At 41.5% G+C, this 17,428-nt stretch overlaps 1 protein-coding gene across 15 annotated transcripts in view; it reads right to left on the bottom strand.

The window, feature by feature from the left end:
• Positions 1-7,357: 7,357 nt before the first annotated feature.
• Positions 7,358-17,428, bottom strand: part of MYCBP2 (MYC binding protein 2) — a 205,796-nt gene continuing 195,725 nt past the window's right edge. For 8 of the 15 annotated variants that reach the window (XM_048967518.1, XM_048967527.1, XM_048967539.1 and 5 more), the window contains 8 exons: positions 16,664-16,796; positions 16,335-16,438; positions 15,675-15,863; positions 15,079-15,186; positions 13,920-14,129; positions 10,201-10,308; positions 9,848-10,013; positions 7,358-9,020 (listed from right to left, as the gene is read on the bottom strand). In XM_048967518.1, the coding sequence (XP_048823475.1) occupies positions 8,905-9,020; positions 9,848-10,013; positions 10,201-10,308; positions 13,920-14,129; positions 15,079-15,186; positions 15,675-15,863; positions 16,335-16,438; positions 16,664-16,796 (1,134 nt within the window). In that variant the 3' untranslated portion in view covers positions 7,358-8,904. The remainder of the gene's footprint in view (positions 9,021-9,847; positions 10,014-10,200; positions 10,309-13,919; positions 14,130-15,078; positions 15,187-15,674; positions 15,864-16,334; positions 16,439-16,663; positions 16,797-17,428) is intronic. The other 7 variants (XM_048967565.1, XM_048967583.1, XM_048967645.1 and 4 more) reach the window with 1 other exon arrangement.

Genomic DNA, 17,428 nt, shown 5'->3' with positions numbered 1-17,428 from the left:
TTATTTTATAACCCATAATACACTGTGTGTAGGTACGATGACATACTGAGGGAGATTTATTGCACTGCTTTGCAGTTTTATTTTACTTCCTGATTCTCAGAATTGAAAGTAATTTGCTTCAATTCCTGTGCCCTTATTTCCTTTTCTGTAATTGCTTGTGTTTGTTTTAGGCACACTGTGTGTAGGAGGAGAAGAGAACATGTGCAGAAGGAATCTGTGCATCACACTAGTTGGTGGTGTAGCAGCCAGAATCAGTGTGAACAGCAGCTGCAGCTCTGCATGGAGCCAATTCAGGTGCAGGATATGGTGGAAAGCACTGCAAACAGTGCCTGTAGTGGCCCCTAGCAAGGCATAAGGATAGGGGAGCTTGGCAGGATTGAGTAAAAGAAACCCTAAGAGCAGCTGGTGGTGCAGGCATCTTCTTATGGCACCTGATGAGCACCTCAAGGCTGGCTCTGGGCAAAGACATGTTTATTGAGCTCTTGGATTCTGAGTTAGCACCTTTTTCTGACAACCTCAACCAACTGGATCATGCAGCATGTATAGGACAACCGAGCGATCACACCTAGCCAGCACGGGTTCACGAAGGGCAGGTCCTGCATGGCCAACCTCATCTCCATCTATGATCTAGTGACACATCTGGTGGATGAGGGAAAGGCTGTTCATGTAGTTCACCAGACTTCAGCAAAACTTTTGACACTGTCTCGCACAGTATTCACCTGCAGAAGCTGACAGCCCGTGGCATAGACATGTACATTCTTGGCTAAGTAAGAACTGGCTGGAGGGCAGGGGCCAGAGAGCGGTGGAGAATGGAGTTCAATCCAACTGGCAACCAGTCATGAGTAGTGCTCCGCAGAAGTCAGTGCTGGGGCCTGTCCTCTTCAGTATCTTTATTGATGACCTGGCTGAGGGCAATGACTGCACCCTTAGTAAGTTTGCAGTGACACCAAGTTGGCAGGGAGTGTTGATCTGCCTGAGGGTAGGAAGACACTGCAGCAGAATCTGGACGGACTGGATCACTAGGCTGAGGCCAATGACATAAGGTTCAACAAGTCCAAGCAATAGGTCCTGAGTTGGGCCACAGCAGTTCCCAGCAACACTACAGGCTTGGGGCAGAGTGGCTGGAAGACTGTGTAGAGGAAACTGATCTGTGGGTATTGGTCAATGGTTGGCCGGATATTATGAGCAGTGTGCCCAGGTGGCCAAGAAAGCCAACGGCATCCTGGCCTGCATTAGAAATAGTGTGGCCAGCAGGAGCAGAGAGGTAATCGTGCCTCTGTACTCAGCTCTGGTGAGGCTGCACCTTAAGTACTGTGTTCAGTTTTGGGCCCCGCACTACAAGAAAGGCACTGAGGCCCAGGAGCATGTTCAGAGAAGGGCAACGAAAGTGGTGAGGGTTTTGCAGCACAGGTCTTATGAGGAGTGGCTGAAGGAGCTGGGATTGTTCTGGAGAAGAGGACGCTCAGGGGAGACCTTATTGCTCTCTACAACTTCCTGAAGGGTGGTTGTGGTGAGGTGGGGATTGGCCTCTTTCTTTATGTAATCAGTGATAGGACTGAAGTGAATGGTCTCAAGTTGTGCCAGGGGAGATTGAGGCTAGACTTTAGGAAATGCTGCTTTTCCAATACAGAATCACAGAATCACAAGGTTGGAAACGACCTGCAAGATCATCTAGTCCAACAGTCCAAAACAGTGGAATGGGCCACCCAGGGTGGTGGTGGAGTGCCCGATCTTGGAGGTGTTCAAGGAACATAAGAGATTTTGTGAAGAGGGACATGGTTTAGTGGGGAAATACTGGTGATGGGTGGATGATTGGACTGGATGATCTTGGAGGTCTTTTCCAACCTTGGTGATTCTATGATTCTATGAGTTGTGTCTGGCTAGGAAAAAAAATGCAGATGTGAAAATAATAGAGTTGTAAGAGAGTTAAATAAGAATTAAGTAGACCAAAACCAACTATTATGAGGGTACTATGTGAGGCTTGCAAGGACATAGGTAGCCCATTCCAATTTAATGAAGATACAAGTTGTGAAAAACATGGGGAGACTTGTGGGATATGGATGGCACACCTGGTCTGAGTTACTCATGACCACTTTATTCCTCGATAGACTACTGAAAAATACAGGAAAGACAAGCTTGTTTTTCATTTATGCCAAATGTTTTCCATTGATGGATATCATTAGAGAAGCTTCCCTTTTTATTTCAGTATGTCCATACAGGAAAGGTTTTCTAGGAGGCAGGAAGCATTTACACTGCTAGAATACAGTACTAGGGACTGTCAAAATATGTACACAGCATCTGTCACACACACAAAAAGCCAAATAGAACAGGAGCTGAAACTCACCCTTTTAAAAAAAGGAGCCAGCTGCAGATGAAATGGTCCTTAAAACAGAGGGTGTCAACCTAAGTCTTGCACACAGGACCTTCTGATGCTTCTCATGGGCCCAGAAAAATAAGAAGATAGATAGAACTAAGGATGAGTGACAGCAGGATGGAGTGTTACCTGCAGCAGGTTGATTTCTTGGTATTGATGCCTGTACTGCAGTAAGAGCTGGGGTGAATTGCTGTAAAAGGTTTCTCAGAACTCCTTGTCTAGATACATCTGTTCCTAGAGTCTATAGTGATTTTTTTTCCAGCTGGATAACTCTAGTGGCTTCTTCATCAGGAAAAGCTGTATCACTATTCCATGTTTTGTAGGACTACATAATAAAATTTTCATTTCTGATGCAATAACATCTCAGCCTTGCTTTGAGCAGGAGTTCAGTACAGATGGGCTGAGTGTGGTGACCTGTGCCAGTGACGACACACATGGGAGGTGAGCATTTCCATGGCACGGGCCATGGATCACCAGCTGAGAACAGTACTTGAGGCTTCTTCTGCAAAGGGATAGTGCCAGGTCAGGCTGACCTGACATGCTACCAGTAGAAGAGCTTTGTGTTTTACAGCAATTTTCTGTCCAGTGGGTCTTCCTGAAAAACAGTTTAGCTGTCTCTGACAGCAGATGAGGAATTAATTAGATTAGCAAGATAGCAATTGTGAAATTAAAATCCCAAACAGGTTAATTGCTAAGAGAGGGCTGGCATTTGTGTTAGGATTGAATGCCTTGGTAACTAGGTAGTGAAAGAAGGTACCTTGGCTCCTGCACGGACATCCTAATGCAGGTTGCTGGTGTTGCTGCTCCTTGACAGAGTCCACTGACAAAACCTGCCTCTGAGCAAGTACTTTTAAAGGGCTGTCATACAGGTTCACCAGTCATGTTTCTAAGCCTGTTAGGAATTACTAAGATGGCGTATTACTACTGGTGGACTGTACCCTGCCCATCACAGTGAACCATCTGAATCTGCAGGCATCCAGGCATCTCCCCATTACGGGGTAAGCATTGTTTGCATTGCAGTGTGTTTGGTGCCCACCTTCCTTCTTGCAAAGGCTGGCAAGTTGGGGAGGATAATGCTGGAGAGAGCCAGGAATGTGGCTTTGTGGAGCGGAACTCCTTTATGGGGCAGCTGACTAAGCAGAAAGGATAAACTGCATGAGCGGGTGGGCACAAAGGCACAGCGTGCTGACTCAGAAATGAACCTTCAGAAGGGAAGGTGGAAACAGTAGATGCTGAGAGCTCCTGTGGGCTAAGGATGCTGAAATGACTGAGTCCAACCCTCAGGCAGCAACCTCCTTCTCCTTCTACAACTGGGAACTGGGTAACCAGACGGGTAGACAAGGGAAAGGCTGTTGACTGACGTAGTCTATCTAGACTTCAACAAAGCCTTTGACACGGTCTCTCACAGTATTCTCCTGGGGAAACCGGATGCCTGTGGCCTGGACAGGTATACGACATCCTTATAACAAAGCTGAGGAAGTGTGGGATAGATGAGTGGACAGTGAGGTGGGTTGAGAACTGGCTGACTGGCAGAGCGCAGAGGGTTGTCGTTGGTGGTGCAGAGTCTGGTTGGAGGCCTGTAACCAGCGGTGTTCCTCAGGGGTCGGTGCTGGGTCCGGTCTTCTTCAACATCTTCATCAATGACCTTGATGAGGGGATAATGGCCACCCTCAGCAAGTTTGCTAATGATACGAAGTTGGGAGGATTGGCTGACACGCCTGAAGGCCGTGCTGCCATTCAGCGAGACCTGGACAGGCTGGAGAGCTGGGCAGAAAAAAACCGGATGAGGTTTAACAACAGCAAGTGTAGAGTCTTGCATCTGGGGAGGAATAATTGCACGCACCAGTACAGGTTGGGGGATGACCTGCTGGAGAGGAGCTCTGCAAGTGAGGGACCTGGGTGTCCTGGTAGATGACAGGTTGGCCATGAGCCAGCAGTGTGCCCTTGTGGCCAAGAGGGCCAATGGCATCCTGGGGTGCATTAAAAAGAGCGTGGCCAGCAGGTCGAGGGAGGTGATCCTCCCCCTCTACTCTGCCCTGGTAAGGCCTCATCTGGAGTGCTGTGTCCAGTTCTGGGCTCCCCAGTACAAAAAAGACAGGGATCTCTTGGAAAGAGTCCAGCGGAGGGCCACAAAGATGGTGAAGGGCCTGGAGCATCTCTCCTATGAAGAAAGGCTGAATGAACTGGGTCTGTTCAGCCTCGAGAAAAGAAGACTGAGAGGGGACCTGATCCAGGTCTATAAATATCTAAGGTGTTGGGGGCAGAATGGCGAGGACGGACTCTTTTCAGTGGTGAATGGTGACAGGACAAGGGGAAACGTCCGGAAACTGGAGCATAGGAAGTTCCGCACAAATATGCGCAAGAACTTCTTTACAGTGAGGTGACGGAGCACTGGAACAGGCTGCCCAGGGAGGTGGTGGAGTTTCCTTCTCTGGAGATGTTCAAGACCTGCCTGGATGCCTACCTGTGCGACCTGGTGTAGGGAACCTGCTTTGGCAGGGGGGTTGGACTCGATGATCTCTGGAGATCCCTTCCAACCCCTACAGTTCTGTGATTCTGTGATTCTGTGGTGGAGTCGCCATCCCTGGTAGTGTTCAAGAGGCGTCTGGATTAGGAGCTATGAGATACGGTTTAGTGGCTTGTGGGAGGACAGTTGGACTAAATATCTTGTAGGTCCTTTCCAACCTTGTGATTCTATGATTCTATGATTCTGTGATTTTCCTCCAATGCCAAAGGATGGTGCTCGTTCGTGCAAGTAGCTGCAGTGATAGAAGCCAAGCTACAAGCAGGTAGCTTCATGAGGGATTCATGCAAAATGGAGGCAGTTTGGTGCAGGGGCACCGAACAGTACAGAACAGTAATGGACTGCAGGTATAGCTCAGGGTCCTGGGGCCTCCACCATTGCAGCCCCAACTGGATGGAGCTCTCACAGGCTGGTTTGCCCCTCAGCCATCTGTGGGTCTGTAGTAGCAGAGCTGGGTTGGTGATGTCACTGTTGCCAGGACAAACCATATGCTAGTTGTTGGAACTGTGAATAAGTGACCCACTAATGCTACACTTGTCATACCAGTTTTGTCCTCCTTGTAGAGCCCTGTTTACTGTGTGCTTTTACTTATGGCTAACTCAAGGGGTCTGTGTAGAAAAATAAAATACACTGTTTATAAGGTTTTCAGTCACCAAACCCTGAAGAAACAGTTGCATCCAAAGTACTCAAAGTACTCCTAAGAGTTGTGCTCCAGACACCTCACCAGCTTTGCTGCCCTTCTCTGGAGATGCTCCAGGGCCTCAATGTCTTTCTTGTAGTGAGGGGCCCAAAACTGAACACAGTATTCGAGCTGCAGCCTCACCAGAGCTGAGCATAAGGATGATCACCTCTGTGCTGACTACAGGAGCAGCACTATGACTGTTGGGCCTTGATGGTGACTGGTTAATTGTGCCGAGTTAACTTTTACTGTAATTGGTGTGTGCTGAGGACGTAAATACACCCGTGAGTTAAATAAATGACGTGTAAGCGAAGCTGAGGACTCAGCTTGGCTGCAGCAGCGGTGTGCAAGCAATAACTGAGTGCTTCCATTGCATGGGCTGTGGAACAATAGCTGACAGAAAAGCATGTGATACTGCTGGGAAGGTACACAGCCACCTCACTGTGTGCTGAGCTGATTAGTGGCTTGCGTTGACATCTGGCTATAATCAGCAGCTGAGATTGGCGCAGGGGGGAGAGGTGGTGACGTGAGTGTCTGGCACTGCATAGGAGAGGAGCATCCAGTGGTCTGTATGTCAGCGTGGCAGCTGAGCTCTGCCTGAGAGCCTACCCCTCACACCTGACCGTGCCTTGTACCTGGGAGAAGGAATCAAAGAGGGGCAGTTGTGTTGGGCGAAAACATTTCAACACTGCCTGTCCCTCACTCAGTCCAAACCTCTGTATAAACTGAATGTGGCACGTTGTTTGGCATTCCTTTCCCAGCTGAAATATCTTTTTCTTAAATTAATTATACTGTTATTCTAAAATGGAAGGCTGAAAATCTCAAAAATGGAATTCAAGTGTAACTGCTGTGCTATGCTTGGAAATTTTCTAAAAATGCTCAACTTGTCTACTCTGTAATAATTGTGCAATTCCAGGCTGCATGGACCTGTATCAAGAACTTATGCAGCAATCACATGGCCTGCCAGATTCTCACACCCGATAGGTTGGAGCAGTGTCCACTGAAAACACTGACTGAGAATAGATTGGGAGGGGCCAGCAGCTCTAATTCCTAACAGCTAATAAAAAGGCAGCATAATAATAGGTTGCACCACATTCCATTTTGATACTTTTCCTCATCTTCTATCTCATCAAAGGAAACCAGAGGGACTGGGACCAAGTGAAGGAAGATGAAGAAAGGTGGTGCACACATCTAAGGCAATGTTGTGTTGTTTTTAAGTTGGGGAAGTGAAAATACTCAGGGCTTATTCCTTCTCTGGGTAGAGCCAATAACTGGCTGATGGGTCTGCTCACAGCAGACTCACCTAACTGTACAGCATAATCTTAAGTTCACCTTACCCTTTCATACCTCTTGAAGAACTTGCAGCTCTGGAAAGAACAAGGCTAGCTCAGCTCTCTTTCTTCTGGTGTGTTAACTTCCACTGAGCACAAATGCCCTGAATTTCTGACTCCCTCTTCTGTTTCCTGTCAGTAGTCCTGGCTACTACTTTTTGTGCTGTCACTTCATGGCACAGAGTAGAGAATAATGGAGGCATCTTAGAGAGGAAGGAGAGGCAGTGAGAGGAAAAGCTGAAAAATTCACTGTTAACCTCACTGGTGTACAGGAAGAGAATCCTAAAATGGAGAAATAGTCATCAGAAAGCAATGGAAGGAAAAAAAGGGCTTGTCTATAGTGGATAAGGACAGAAATAAGAATCTGAGAGTCCTCGTAAAGAGCAGGAAAACAGTGACATGAGAGTTTGCGTATGGGCAAGGGAAAGTTTAATCTGAACAGTATGGCAGGGACAGTCATAATAAATACACTTCTACCTTCTGTTCTTCATATTCCTCTCATTGCACTCTAATCACTGGTTTGATATCACTGGTATAAACCACCCAAATTTATTGCAATACCTGTGAAACAACAATTATATTAATTCTGATAACCCCAAAGCACATTTCTAGTATAATGAGGAGTCCTTAAGAACTTTATTCTGCATCTTTCAGCCTTCATCTACCAATCTGAAGTGACTTGGGTTGTTCAACAGGAGTTCATTGGTTGTAGAAACAAGATTATCAAATAATGAGTAATCAATGTATGTTTTCTAGTAAAGACAATCAGTCTTCTTAAGGTCCGTAGTGGTTCTCTGAAAATATCTGGCAATATTTAAAAATGACTGTCAAACCTCGGGGCACAATGTCTACCTTTTACCTCTCAGAAAGTGTTTTCACACAAGACTAGAGAAAAAGCTGGTGTTGTATTTACAAAAGAAACAAAGCCAGCAAGACATTACCAGCCAACAAAGGCAGAAGAACACTTCAAAGACATAAACCTTTTATATTTTTCATGTCCTGTCACCCTCCCGGAAAATCTGCCTGGTGCTGAAGGCTGGGATATCCAGGCTTCAAAACACTGCTTCTATTTCGGACTGCAGAGGTGGTTGTGATGACTTCACCTAACTATAAAAATGCACATGTTAGTCATCTGCATCCGAGCTATTCAGGTGGCAACTCTCTTACACTGAGATGGAATGAACCATATCTTAGAACTGCCCGTTCTTTTTAGAAGAATCTTCTGAAGTAAATATGAGGAAAAAATCCCTTGTTTTAGAAAACGGTTCTGAAAATTAAGACTTACACGTTTGTTAGACTTTCACTGTATAAAAATGTACAGTGGCTTTATTGACATGTACATTCCATTGTGTTTACAGCTGCGAGATATGAGGCACACTCAGTATTGCACTTCATTAAAATTTCAGGCTCAAACATAACCCAGAAGTTTAAATGAAACTGCTGTTGTAACTTAATTCTTATACAGGACAAACATTGATACCTTTATATACAGCATGATACTTGTTACATTTATGTCTTCCTAACACAATTTTTTTTTAATAACAGTCTAGGAAATAAACCAGAATATTCTTCTTTCCCATCCCCACTTGTGATGCGTTACAATTGTACAAGATTACAAAAAGTCAGTATACAATAATCAATATTTTTTTCTTTCTCCTGAAAGCCATCATCATTCATAGTCCACAGACACACAGATCCTTTAATAGCAATTATTTATTTGTAAATGTTCAATGTTTCCTAGCCGATGACTGTAATGGCCACATGCAAACACCTCACAAGTTTTGATGTCTCAGTTCAAAAAAATGTCAACTTCTCACAGCAAGAATTATGTACATGGTTTTGGCATCCTTCTTGCACTGCAAATTGTTCCTTTTACCTGGGTTATGGAATGGTCCCATCCTCATCCCAACTGGACTTTATTTTTAGGACATTTGAGGGATGAGGGCACCTATTTTGCTCTGCTTTTTTTTGTTTGTTTGTTTTGTTTTTAAAAAGTCTAAAAAGTGTGAGCATTTCTGCAAACTCCACAACCCAGAGCAAATTCTTCACCGGTAGGTGGATGGACAACATGAAGTGGACATTCGGTTCCTTCAAGTTGTTTACCTTTGGGACCTACAGTGAATATAAGGGAGAGGGAAAAAGAGGTGGAGGGGGGGAGAGGTCAGTGCTTGCAGACTCAGTAGAAACAAACATATGATCTTCAAAAACATATTAAGTGAAAGTAATATAGAATCATGGTATCACCAAGGCTGGAAAAGACCTCCAAAATCATGGAGTCCAGCCAACCACCTACCACAAATATTGTGTACTATACGTTACTTATATATAGATGAATATATCTTAGCCTTTATTATTCATTCCTTACAATTCATAAGGAACAGCAGATAGAAAGGTGCTTTCGCACAAACTCAAGCAAGAAGTCTAAAGGTTTAACAGGCAAAGAGAAATACAGCCATTCACTTCAGTCAAGAACTGTTAGTTCTCTACGAGTTACATCACACACTATGTACATATCTAAAGGGAAAAGACCAAATTGCCATGTAATTAAAAGAAACAGGAAAGGCAAAAAGTTTATAGGAAGAAGTAACTGAAACAAATTTCATTAAATGAATACTGTGGAAAAAAATAATTGCACAATCTAGAAGTGAAACCAGTAAGTATGAGCAAGAGTTGTACTCTGCAATCAGAAGTAATGTTAAAGTGACATCTCATTTCTTTTTTGTTTACTTCTTTTATGTAAGTATCTTAATAAAAAAAGCATGAAGGCATCCATAGAGGAAACACATTCCAGCATTACTGCACTTACAGAATTTAAAATTTGTATGATTGACCTTGTGATATTCCTCGAAATTATCATCAAGGAGAAATAAGAACATCCATTAGAACTAATCACTTATTTCAGAATTTAGTTAGGTAAATTTGCTTTGTAAAAATACTACCTGCAGGACAGTGTGGGAGTTCTTCTTTAGGGATGCTTGTCATTCTTTGGAAATCATCATGGCAAGCATTGCAAAAATGTGTTGTCCCGAAACAGAAAAAAACAGCAACTGAACAGCAGTAGCGACATTTATACTCTAGGAAATCTGTACCGTGTTTGGGACACATCTAAATAGAAAGAAGATAAGCACTGTTAAATGACATAACAATGCTGTAACAATCCAACCAATACATTTCAACATTTTGTAGTATATATGTGCTACAATACATATAATTGTGAATGACAGTCAATTATTGTATGGCTCACGTACTCTTTGGAATTAAATAATAGGACCAGTATGAGCTCTTTGCTTACCTGAGCCCTTGAAACATCAGAGCATGCACCACAGATAAGCTCTCTTGGATCATAGTCATCTCCTTGTCCAGCCTCGGCATCACACCGAGCTTCACCACCAAAATACGCCTAAATTTGATATAGGAACAATAGGACATTAAACAACAGACAACTATTATTTTAACTAAACCAACCTTAGTGGAAAAATGATGAATAAAGGTGATTACCACTGTGCCCACTATCTTGAATAACTGCAATTCCATACATATTTTTTTAGGTGTTCAGACAAGAACTCTCAATCTCAGGACACACAAGATCAAAAACCACGCAACACACTCTGCTCTATGCAAGTGACTGCAAGAGATGGCTTTTGAAACAGCGTTTGGATGTTATACAGACAGGACGGAGGCTGGAGACAACAAAGATACCTTCTACCAGGACAGCTTTCTATCAGCTGAAGGGAATATCAGTTTTTATGCTCATGTGGGATCCTTTATAATTAGAATGTTGCTATTTTCTATAAATCCATTATAATTTCTCATATTATTCTAGCAAGACACATCAAGCACTAAAATGCACCAGGTAAGACAGCCAACTCTGAATTCCTTCATATACTGAAGTATTTTCTCATGGGGTGGTGAAATGAGGTGAAAAGTAACACCCTTATCTCCTTCATTATGATCTTATTTGCTAATATATAGAATTCTAAATAGATCTTTTGCTCTTAGCTTTCCCTGGTTTTTGCTGTGATGGTTAGAGCTGTATGACCGTAAGAGGTTAGGGAAAGTGGTCTCAAGGTGAGTACGAGGAAGCAAAAAAGTAAGCAGCCCACCTTCCCCCAAATGCTGCAAATTAAAAGGGATATTCCCAAGGGATGAAAATTAGGGAATTAGGTAGAAATTCAGGGTGAGCAGGAGCTGAAGGAAGGAAAAGAGTCAGAAGTTAGACAGTTGAAAGTTACCATTAAGACACATGCATACAGCATGAAAGGGAACAACGAGACACGAGGAGAAAAAGAGGGAAACAACTGAAATACACTGAAATAGTGAGCATCAAATGTTGGAAACAAAGTATAACAAAAACATGAACTGGAATAAAAGCTGGAGAAAGGATGAAGAGAGATCGTTTTCATTAAGGAAGGCCAAGAAAGTTCCCATTGTTTCTTTCATCTGATTCTGATTTTAGTGCTGATCTAGGGCATCTAGACCTATGTGTAAATGGAGATAAGGTCCCTCTGGTACATGTAAAGGACATGTTAGGAAAAGCAGTTTGGGTCTTTCCAGCTTCTGGGAAGGGCAAAGCGCTTCATGGAACTGTTTCTGTCCAGGGATCTGGGTCCACCTGGTGGTGATGAAGAAAAAATGGGGATGTTCAATGAGTACCTAAAGAGAATTTGATACTGGGGGAGTGCAGTCAGTAATGCCATGTATATGTATGTGTGTGTGTTTAATGTTTAGTGATTGTGGTTTGTTTGTATATATTAAGCATGATGTAGTGATATGGAATAAGGGGTGGAATGTCACGGTTTTATGATTTTTGGTTATTGGTATTCCACATCATAACATCATGTAGTACACTGGGAGTTGAAGAGTTAATGCTGCAGCTCTGGCCGCTTGTCCAGAGAAGAACTACATATCCCAGAAGACTTTGTGTTCATAGAGGAGATATGACCCCTGGCAAGGTCACCTGATTTCCTTTTTTCCTTTGGCTCTCCTCCTTGCTGTTCCATACAACTGTGCATCTCACCTCAGTGTTATGTTAAGGCATCTCCATCTTTTGGACACTTTCTCTCGTTATATTTATTTGCTTCAATTCTAACTATATTGCATTATAGTGTGTTATCTTGCATTCCGATACCATATTTAGTAAATCAGATAATTGCTGCTGTTTTTAATTACTCGGGGTCCCTGTTTCCCCTTTCCAGAGGTGCAGATCTATGTATCCCTCTGCCCTACTAGTCACAGAACTGGGCCAAACCAGTCCATAAACTATTGACACATCAGTCCTCTGTGAACAGCAGGTCTAACAGGGTACCTTCCCTGGTATGCTCTCTGCATATATCAGCTGCATTAGGAATTTATCTTCCACACATTTAGAAACCTACTAGACCGTTTATTATTATATGCTGTATTTCCAGCATATATCAGGGAAGTTTGATGTCCTGCATAAGAACAAGGACTGGTGATGGTGCAACTTCTGCCAGCTGCTTGTAGAACGCCTCATCCGTCTCTTTATCCTGGTTAAGCGGTATATAACAGACCCCCACCAGGATGTCCACCCTGTTAGCCCTCCCACTGATCCTTACCCATAGATATTATCATTTCCAGCCCCAAGCTCAACAACATCAGAGCACTCTAATACAGAGAGCCACACCAACACCCCTCCTTCGTATCTAGTTTAAAGCCCTCTTAATGAACCCTGCCAGCTCCTGGGCTAGGATCTGCTTCCCCCTTTGAGACAGATGAGACCCTCTGCAGCCATCAGGACAGGTGCCAATTAAACCACACCATGGTAAAAACTAACAAACAAACAACAAATTACTGTGATTGCACCAGCCTCTCAGCTGTGTGTTTATGAGATGGATTTTCCTGCTCCTCTCAATATCCCTCCCTGTCACTGAAGGGATAGAAGAAAATACAACTTGTATGCTTGCCCAGTCCCCCAAAGTCCTGTTTGATCATCCTCAGATTTCTCTCAGCAACTTCATCGCTGCGGGCCTGAATTATCAATAAAGGATAATATTCAGAGGAGTGAATCAGACCAGGAAGTTTCCTAGAAATATCCCTGACCCCCAGGCCCCAGGCAGACAGTACACTTCACTTCAGGTAGGGTCAGACTGATATACATGGCCCTCCCTTCCTCTCAGCAGGGCATCACCACCCTTCTGTCCTTTTTGGTGAAGGCAGTCTTGAGATGTGGAGTCAATTGCCTCACCCTAGACAACCTCAGGGTGGATTTCCCACCACATCCTCACTTACCACTTACCTCAAGTTTCAGAGCCTCAAACGTATTGCATAGGGGCATCTGTGGAACCAAGGTAGGTCAGGATGGGGGTTACCTGTGATGCTGAGCTGGGACCTGTTTCCACTCCTCTTAAATTGCGTCCCCCTGTTCTAATGATGGCAGAGGAGGGGATCCACCATTGTTTGTGGGGGTATCACCCTGTGTCTTTCTCACAAGTTCGGCATAGAGTTACTCCTCTAAACTCTTTGTCATAAAGACACTTTCCCAACTTTTGAGACTACTGCTGGGGAAAACCATACCAACAGGCTTGCACAAGTAGTTGTTTTTCTGCCCCAAATTTGCTGTTTACTGTTGTTCTCATTAACTCCATTTTATGTAAAATTTAGGTGAAAGCTTAGTGAAAAGCTCCCCATACCAGAGTTAAAATGAAATAGATGTTTATAACATACTATGTTCACATGGAGTATGAAGTAGAGGTGGGACAAAGGGATAGTTGGTGCACAGTATCACCTGCACATTCTTTTAAGAAAACTATTTTTTAAGAAAACTATCACCTCAGTATGCTTTTGGTTTCTAAATTCCTCTGTGTAAACTTTTGAGTTTTAAGATACTATGTACATCTAATTTGTTAAAACATTGATTTTTTTTTTTTTTAAAGCAATTTCTTTTCCTGCTTTCCTCTTCCATACACAACATATTAAATATACATTCCATTCTTTAAGTGACTTTTTATAGAATAACATGCATTCAGTTTCAGAAAGTGGTAACTGTCATACCTTTTTGCACTTGTAGCAAACATAATAAGCATATCTGTTCATGGCATAGCCAGCTGGGTCATTGTAAAATCTAACACCTGGTGTTGTAATGGCCTCACTCTTGTGCAGTCCTTCATACTCCAATCTCATTAATGCTTTTCTCCTTACATCTTCATAAAGTTCTTTGATTGGATCAAGCAAGTCTTTTAATACTGTATGATTGATTTTGTTCTGAAATTTTAAAAAAAGAATGATTAAAATTTATTGTATATTTATTGCAGAGGAACTGTAATAATTTATATTATGGTCAAGCACAAACAGCATAATGGATGTCACAAGCACTCAGTGGATGCTTAAAAAAAAAGGCTGATGTGTTTCATTTGTTATTGTAGTGTTTTATATGGCCTTTTGTTATATGAAATCAGCAGCCCTTACAACAGACTGTGACAAACACAAAGAAATGGTAAAGAGTATGTGACATATGTGATTTTATTTTTTCTCTAATTTTGCTCCTTTTTATTACTCGGCAAATAGGAATAATGCCTTCTAGTCCTCTGTACTAAGTATTACTCAAAGCTATTGCCATTAATTACCAAACACAACATGAAGAAAGAAACATAGCATGCAGAAATGCCTGACAGTGCACAAATTTAACACTTCTGAGGCTTTAAAATGCTTCACAGCAGCTACTATATACATACTTTGCTTATACCAGTTATAAGCAGACAACTTAATTAATTATACTGAAGTATATATTCTATATTCTTCAGCTCTGTCCTGTTACTGAAAAGCAAAGAAGCTTTGAAAGAGGCAAGTAAAATGGAGAATCCAGATTCCTTGCTTGAGACAGTGTGAATTAAGATTACTTCTTCCCTTTTTCCCCTTAGTACCTAAACTGCAAATTTACAAGCAGATGGTGCTAAGAACAAGATAGCATTTAGACAATGTCTGCATTATGTTTACTTTCTAAGAAGAACCTTAATTCAGGGAATAGTAGGGAAAGTAGAAAGATTTGTCAATGACACCCTTTCTGTAGTGACATGAGAAATTAAGGAAACAAAGGAAGTATACTTATTTTATATTGCAACAAGCAATGTATCATTAAAAATGAAAAGAAAAAAAGTAGAAAGAGTATTAGGCAACTTGTTGGATCTTTGCAGAAAACACACAGCTCATTTACCTTGCAAATAGGACAGGACATAAACCCAAAAGTTATCCTTGGCCCAAGCCATCTGTTTTCAAGTACTCGTTGACAGCATTGCAAATGGAAAACATGGCTGCAGTCCAACTTTAGAAAAAGAACAACACATAAATGTTAACCACAAAAATACATTTTCTTTGCTTTTAAGCAGCAACATATATGAAATAAAATTAATGTTTTAAATCCCGGAAGATCTCTGTTTTCTTCTTAAAAAAAAAAAGAATGAATACTAAGCACCTGTTAAAATCCTAACACTTTCAATCCAAGACAGCCAATGGGCATATGAAATACATATGATGTATATTTATTAATATCTCAGTTGTTTTCTTATTTATAAAATAACATACATTTTAAATAAACACAGAAAAATAAGTTGATACAACATTCTTGTTTCAAACAGCAGCAATGCCAGAAAACAAATAAAGCATTTCAAGTCATTTACATCCTGTACCATTACCATGTTTATTCTGAAACCCTTGAGAATGTCATTTGAGGGACTTTATATTTTAACTTCTTCCACATATAGTATTACAACCGTAAGATTCATCTTTTAAAAGGGGGAAAAAAGGATAAACCTGGATAGCCGGTGCTGCTGAAAGTGCTTCAGTAAAACAGATCATACACATGTCATCAGCATCTTGCTTAAGAGTTGTAGCATTCTTATCACAACCATGCAAACATGGTAAACAGTGCTCTTCATTCTTAACGCCGCCACATGGATGGCCACAGGGATGTGTCTTGCTGCAGGCAATTTTAGCATACTCCTGTGAAAGGTAAACATTTGATCTTTTTTCCCCGCCCAAGAACAGGTTGATATAGTGCTATTTTTTGAAAGACTACTAGTTCATGCAATTAACTGAGATGAAAGAATGACAGTTCATCTTGTCCACTGCTAGACCAAGTACTTGGGAAAAACTGCACATTTTGTGTAAATGAAATAGAACTGGAACATTCACATTCCTATAAAATATTATTCCTAAATAGCAATGACATAAAGAAACATTTTAACACTTCATTTTGATATACAGAAATATTTATTAGTTCTGTTTGTATTTGTAACATTCCTTTCATGTAATCACTGCTTGCCCTGAATTTACAGCCTTAGAACATCTGCAGATTTTGGTTCTTCAGGAAAGGAAAGGATGGAGGAAGGTTTACTCAAAACACGAGTCTTTCTACAATATCTTTCTTCTGTCTTATTTATCTCATAATGACTGATATTTATTAATACAGACCTGGCAATCTGTATCAGAACAAACACTTCCCACTGCTGATAATTCTGTTCCACTCCTACAACCACAGAAGCGACACGCTTCAGAACTGCTGGTGGTTGGTTTGCCTACATCCACAAAAGGAAACAAAAATGACTGCTATCATCATGAAATATAAGTGACCAATATTCAGATACAACCACAATCCAACCAGAAAAACAACATTTAAAATGTTCTATTTATACTTATAAGCAGAAATCAAGACCGTCGCCTTAATACTTTTTGGGCAAATGCTCAGGTAAAAGGTAAAAAATAATCAGGAAAGAGTACATCTAATAAAAGTTGTGTTTTACCTGTCTGTTCTCTGAACTCCACCATAGCTTTCATAGTTTTAGAATCTGCTAATGCCATCAGCCAGAAAAGCTTTGTCCTACCACAACCTTCGTGCAGATCAACTTTGATAGCTTCTTCTTCTTCTTTGAATACCTGTTATATTAATCAAACAGATAACAAATACCATTTTTATGTTATTCTTGTCATTCTCTCTTTGGACTTTGATCAGATGTCTTAAAGATTTTGTCAGGTTTGTCTACTGCAAGCTATTTTTAATTTATACATCCCTTAAGTTGTACACAGTGGGAAGAGGTTTTGTGGTTTAAAAAATAAACATATTGAAAACTAACACTCCAGATAACATGACTGGGAAGCAATAGAGCAGCAATGCTAAGGAGAGAGCTGCACAACATTTTTCTAATTCAAATGGAGATGGAGATTATAGCTCACAACTAATAATCATCTCCAGTAGAACACAGTATTAAAAGCAGAAGATAACATTAGAAATATCTTCACCATGTCAGTAATTTATTGAAGTAGCACTGATAATTATGGTCCTTATGTATAATATTATGGACTACATAATGAGTTACATATCAACACATCTCTTCCACATAAATATGCAGTGTATGTTTTTAGCTAAGAATCCAGAAAAATCTTTTTTTTTTTTTTTTTCCCCCCAAAAATCAAAAATTCATAAGAGATCCATGTTGGACTTCACGGGTCTCTTTCTCTTTTCCTTAGTTTCAAAGGTAGTTCTGTTTTTATTCACTTCACCTGCAACG

The sequence above is a fragment of the Lagopus muta genome, chromosome 1, assembly GCF_023343835.1.
Source record: "Lagopus muta isolate bLagMut1 chromosome 1, bLagMut1 primary, whole genome shotgun sequence".
NCBI classification, from domain to species: Eukaryota; Metazoa; Chordata; class Aves; order Galliformes; family Phasianidae; genus Lagopus; species Lagopus muta.
This window is presented reverse-complemented; position numbering and strand designations above follow the sequence as displayed.